The 4,863-nt window shown below is 46.1% G+C and overlaps 1 protein-coding gene across 1 annotated transcript in view; it reads left to right on the top strand.

Moving 5' to 3' along the window:
• LOC107572464 (absent in melanoma 1 protein-like) overlaps window positions 1-4,863 on the top strand; it is a gene marked incomplete at its 5' end in the record, with an annotated part of 36,400 nt that overhangs the window by 3,848 nt on the left and 27,689 nt on the right. The window contains one exon of the mRNA XM_016258885.1: window positions 637-1,040. Within this exon, the coding sequence (XP_016114371.1) occupies window positions 637-1,040 (404 nt within the window). The remainder of the gene's footprint in view (window positions 1-636; window positions 1,041-4,863) is intronic.

The following is a 4,863-nucleotide window of genomic DNA, read 5'->3' as shown; positions in this document are numbered from 1 at the left end:
GATGCTCAGTGTTTAGTGTGGGATGCTCAGTGTTTTAGTGTGGGATGCTCAGTATTTTAGTGTGTGATGCTCAGGGTTTAGTGTGGGATGCTCAGTATTTTAGTGTGGGATGCTCAGTATTTTAGTGTGGGATGCTCAGTAGTTTAGTGTGGGATGCTCAGTGTTTAGTGTGGGATGCTCAGTGTTTAGTGTGGGATGCTCAGTGTTTAGTGTGTGATGCTCAGGGGTTTAGTGTGGGATGCTCAGGGGTTTGTGTGTGATGGCCAGGTTTTCCTCAGCAAGTGTATGATGCCTAGTGTTTTAAAATATGATCTGATGTTAAAAGTCATGTAGTGTATTCCAGCCTTTAGTTATCTAATTATTTTAGTTTAAAATGTAATGTAAAACGTAATAATAATAATAATAATTGGATCTGAAAATGAAGACTGATTAACCTTTGGCAAACTGGTAATCGCTGAGACTAGTTTTTAGGACAGTCTTAACAGAGAGGCTGAGTTTATGCAATAAAAAATATCTATCTTTCTTTTTGTTTTTAAGTAGTTTTACTAACGGTTTAGTTTTGTAACATTATAAAACCCAGTGTTGGCAGTCAGGGACTGAAGGGGTTAAGTGTTTGGGTGGGATGTACTGGGGGAGGGGCGTGAGAGAGAGAGAGGCTGCTGCTACAGGAAGAGCTCCGCGCTGATTTCCTCATGTTCTCTCCAGGAGTCGCAGTCGTCTGACGCGCCGGACGGAAACACAGCGTCACAGACGGAGGACGGATCTCGAGGGGATGCCGGGGACTCGGCTCCTCCAAGCGCCTCCACTGTGCCCCCTGCTGATGGCTTCCTCAGGCGCCTGGGCAGCCTGTTTCATTTCAGCCGGGCAGAACCGGCCGGAGCCCAGCGAGAGAGACTGAGCGACGCGGACAGCAGCAGTCTGACTACAGGACAGAGAGACACGCAAACAAGCGCAGAGACACTGGAGAGCAGAGGAGGGGCGGAACCACGTGATCCAGCGCTGGAGCCATCCGTGTGTCATTCAGAGCTCACACACACACCGTAAGTTACATCAGCGTCAGAGAGAGAGAGAGTGAGTGTGTGTGTGTGTGTGTGTGTGTGTATGAGTGTGTATGAGTGTGTGTGTGTATGAGTGTGTGTGTGTATGAGAGTGTGTATGAGAGTGTGTATGAGAGTGTGTGTGTGTGTGTGTGTGTGTATGAGAGTGTGTGTATGAGAGTGTGTGTGTTAGTGTGTGTGTGTTAGTGTGTGTGTGTGTGTATGAGAGTGAGTGTGTGTGTGTATGAGAGTGAGTGTGTGTGTGTATGAGAGTGAGTGTGTGTGTGTATGAGAGTGAGTGTGTGTGTGTATGAGAGTGAGTGTGTGTGTGTATGAGAGTGAGTGTGTGTGTGTATGAGAGTGAGTGTGTGTGTGTATGAGAGTGAGTGTGTGTGTGTATGAGAGTGAGTGTGTGTGTGTATGAGAGTGAGTGTGTGTGTGTATGAGAGTGAGTGTGTGTGTGTATGAGAGTGAGTGTGTGTGTGTATGAGAGTGAGTGTGTGTGTGTATGAGAGTGAGTGTGTGTGTGTATGAGAGTGAGTGTGTGTGTGTATGAGAGTGAGTGTGTGTGTGTATGAGAGTGAGTGTGTGTGTGTATGAGAGTGAGTGTGTGTGTGTATGAGAGTGAGTGTGTGTGTGTATGAGAGTGAGTGTGTGTGTGTATGAGAGTGAGTGTGTGTGTGTATGAGAGTGAGTGTGTGTGTGTATGAGAGTGAGTGTGTGTGTGTATGAGAGTGAGTGTGTGTGTGTATGAGAGTGAGTGTGTGTGTGTATGAGAGTGAGTGTGTGTGTGTATGAGAGTGAGTGTGTGTGTGTATGAGAGTGAGTGTGTGTGTGTATGAGAGTGAGTGTGTGTGTGTATGAGAGTGAGTGTGTGTGTGTATGAGAGTGAGTGTGTGTGTGTATGAGAGTGAGTGTGTGTGTGTATGAGAGTGAGTGTGTGTGTGTATGAGAGTGAGTGTGTGTGTGTATGAGAGTGAGTGTGTGTGTGTATGAGAGTGAGTGTGTGTGTGTATGAGAGTGAGTGTGTGTGTGTATGAGAGTGAGTGTGTGTGTGTATGAGAGTGAGTGTGTGTGTGTATGAGAGTGAGTGTGTGTGTGTATGAGAGTGAGTGTGTGTGTGTATGAGAGTGAGTGTGTGTGTGTATGAGAGTGAGTGTGTGTGTGTATGAGAGTGAGTGTGTGTGTGTGTGTATGAGAGTGTTAGTGTGTGTCTATGAGAGTGTGTGTGTGTGTGTGTGTGTGCATGAGTGTTAGTGTGTGTATGAGAGTGAGTGATTGAGTGTGTGTGTGTGTGTGTATGAGAGTGAGTGTGTGTGTGTTTGTATGTGAGTGAAGTGTGTGTGAGTGTGTGTGTGTGTATGAGAGTGTGTGTGTGTATGAGAGTGTGTGTGTTAGTGTGTGTGTGTATGAGAATGTGTGTGTGTTAGTGTGTGTGTGTATGAGAATGTGTGTGTTAGTGTGTGTGTGTATGAGAGTGTTAGTGTGTGTGTGTATGAGAGTGTGTGTGTGTGTGTGTTAGTGTGTGTGTGTGTGTGTGTGTATGAGAGTGAGTGAGTGTGTGTGTGTGTGTGTATGAGAGTGAGTGAGAGTGTGTGTGTTTGTATGAGAGTAAGTGATTGTGTGTGTATGTGAGTGAGTGTGTGTGTGTGTGTTAATGTGTGTGTATGAGAGTGAGTGAGTGTGTGTGTGTTTGTGTGTGAGAGAGTGAGTGTGTGTGTGTGTGTGTGTGTGTGTGTGTGTGTGTGTGTGTGTGTGTGTGTGTGTGTGTGTGTGTGTGTGTGAGTGAGTGAGTGAGTGTGTGTGTGAGTGAGAGAGAGTGTCATGAGGACACACTGGTTTCTCTCATTCTTCACTTCATGTGACTGTGGGCCCCTGAGGCCTGGCGCCTGCTGATGATGTCATCAAACCAGCTGTGAACATCCAGAGTGCTGTTAGTGAGGATGACGTTCTTCATCATCATTTCTGCTGTGTGTCGCTGCAGCTCCTGTGTTTTACTCTATCTGTGATCACACACAGGAGCTGTTGATATGAGGCTGTTTCCAGATAAACCATCTGAACTCTGATGATTATGGGTCATATCTGCATTTTATTGAGCTGTAAACGGCTGCAGCCGGTTCTCTCAGTGTGTCACGCATTTCTTCTGTTCAGCAGTGTTTTTTCCTCATACGGCCGTTTTATACAGGATTGTGTGTGTGTGTTTATTTGGTTATACTTTAGGCATGTTTTGGATGTTTTCAATTAGAAAAACAATAAATAAACAGGTTATGTGCCTGTGTGTACATATGTACTGTATTAGTCTAATCGTTATGATTAAGTGCTTATAAAAGCAGTGGAAGTCTGTGAGATGACCTCGTCTGGTGAAGGTGTGTCAGGTGAAGAAAGCGTTGCTCGTGGGTTCTTCAGTTGTGAAGATGTGACACTGAATGATACACATACACACACACTTGGATGTGACACTGAATGAACAGACGGTGAAGCTGAGATGTTAGATGTCTTCTAACCCTTAATCTTGAAGTTCATTTAATTCCAGCAGATGAATGGCGAGAAAAGCAAAAGTCATTGTCATGATGTGGTAAAGCAGTATGTTTAACAGCGACAGATAAATAAGAGGAAAATGTCTCGTATGTCATGTATTTTAGAGAATTAGGAAAGTGTTCAGAGGATTTCTGTAATGAAATGGCTTAGTATTGAGTCATGGTGAGCAGAAGCTTTACAGTCCGGATCTGTTCAGACAAGCCTGACAGGCAGACAGACAGTTAATCAGCAGAAAGACAGCGCAGAGATCCGCAGGGCACCAAACAACACGAGAGCAGCAGAATACAGTCAGACGCCGCTCTCTGCTCGGACGGTTCAAACGAGCCCTTTAACTGCATCTGTGTTTCCCTGTCATCGTTCCATCAACATGTTAATCTGTGCAAACCTGTTTAAAGTTGAGATGTCCAGCTAGTTAGTGGTGTGTCAGTTTCATGCTCCGAGTGTAAGTCAGTCACTGGTGGTTCGATGTCCTGAAGAGTGAAACTGATGTTTTCAGAGCATTGATGTGTTCATTTGAGACATGTCAACTTCTGACTCAACCAATCGCATGAGTTTGGGGCGGGACTATCTGTCTGACTGACCAATGGCGCAGATGGGATTTTTTAACTGGGGGGGGGGGGGGGCCACTGTCAGTTCAGTCCAGAAAAATCACCAGCTCTGTCATAAACGATAGTATACGATCACTATGGTTACCGCTACAGGCTGATGCAGCTACCAGCTCCTCATAGGACCCCGGGGTCAGGAGTCGTAGCACATACATGCACAGAGAACGGAAACGTCGGTGGCAGCACCATCGTCATGTGTGTTTATTGACAACAGAACAGCGTGTAGTGAGAACGTGGGTACAAAGTAATGGTGACTGTTAGATTATTATTGTGTGTCAGCCTGCGTCTCCCCCGACCCGATCCTGAAGCAGTGGCGGCAATAATTAAAGGTACACTAAGCGATTTTTGCCAAACGATGTTGATATTTGAAAGCACCAAAACAAACACGCCCATACCCCAACAGGACCTCCCCAGAGCCGTTGAGAAACAGAGTTGTGACACTCCCATAGGCTTCCATAGAAACTGAGGAATGCGGAAGTAAAGCGTGTCATGGACATAGACTGTATAAAAACATGGACGTAGTATCCGTGACGTCACCCGTTGGTTTCTGAAGAGCGTTTTTGAAGCTCAAAGTGGGCGGAGCCGGCCGTCGCCATCTTGGCAGCGCATCACTCCCGGATAATCGAAAATGGGCAAGGAGGCGGGAGCAGGTTGCTGAAACCACGCCCACCTAGCTCGACGGC

This window comes from Sinocyclocheilus grahami, unplaced genomic scaffold, assembly GCF_001515645.1.
Source record: "Sinocyclocheilus grahami isolate Dianchi unplaced genomic scaffold, SAMN03320097.WGS_v1.1 scaffold1755.1, whole genome shotgun sequence".
NCBI lineage: Eukaryota > Metazoa > Chordata > Actinopteri > Cypriniformes > Cyprinidae > Sinocyclocheilus > Sinocyclocheilus grahami.
The sequence above is the reverse complement of the archived record's forward strand: the minus strand, read 5'-3'. Positions and strand labels throughout refer to the sequence as shown.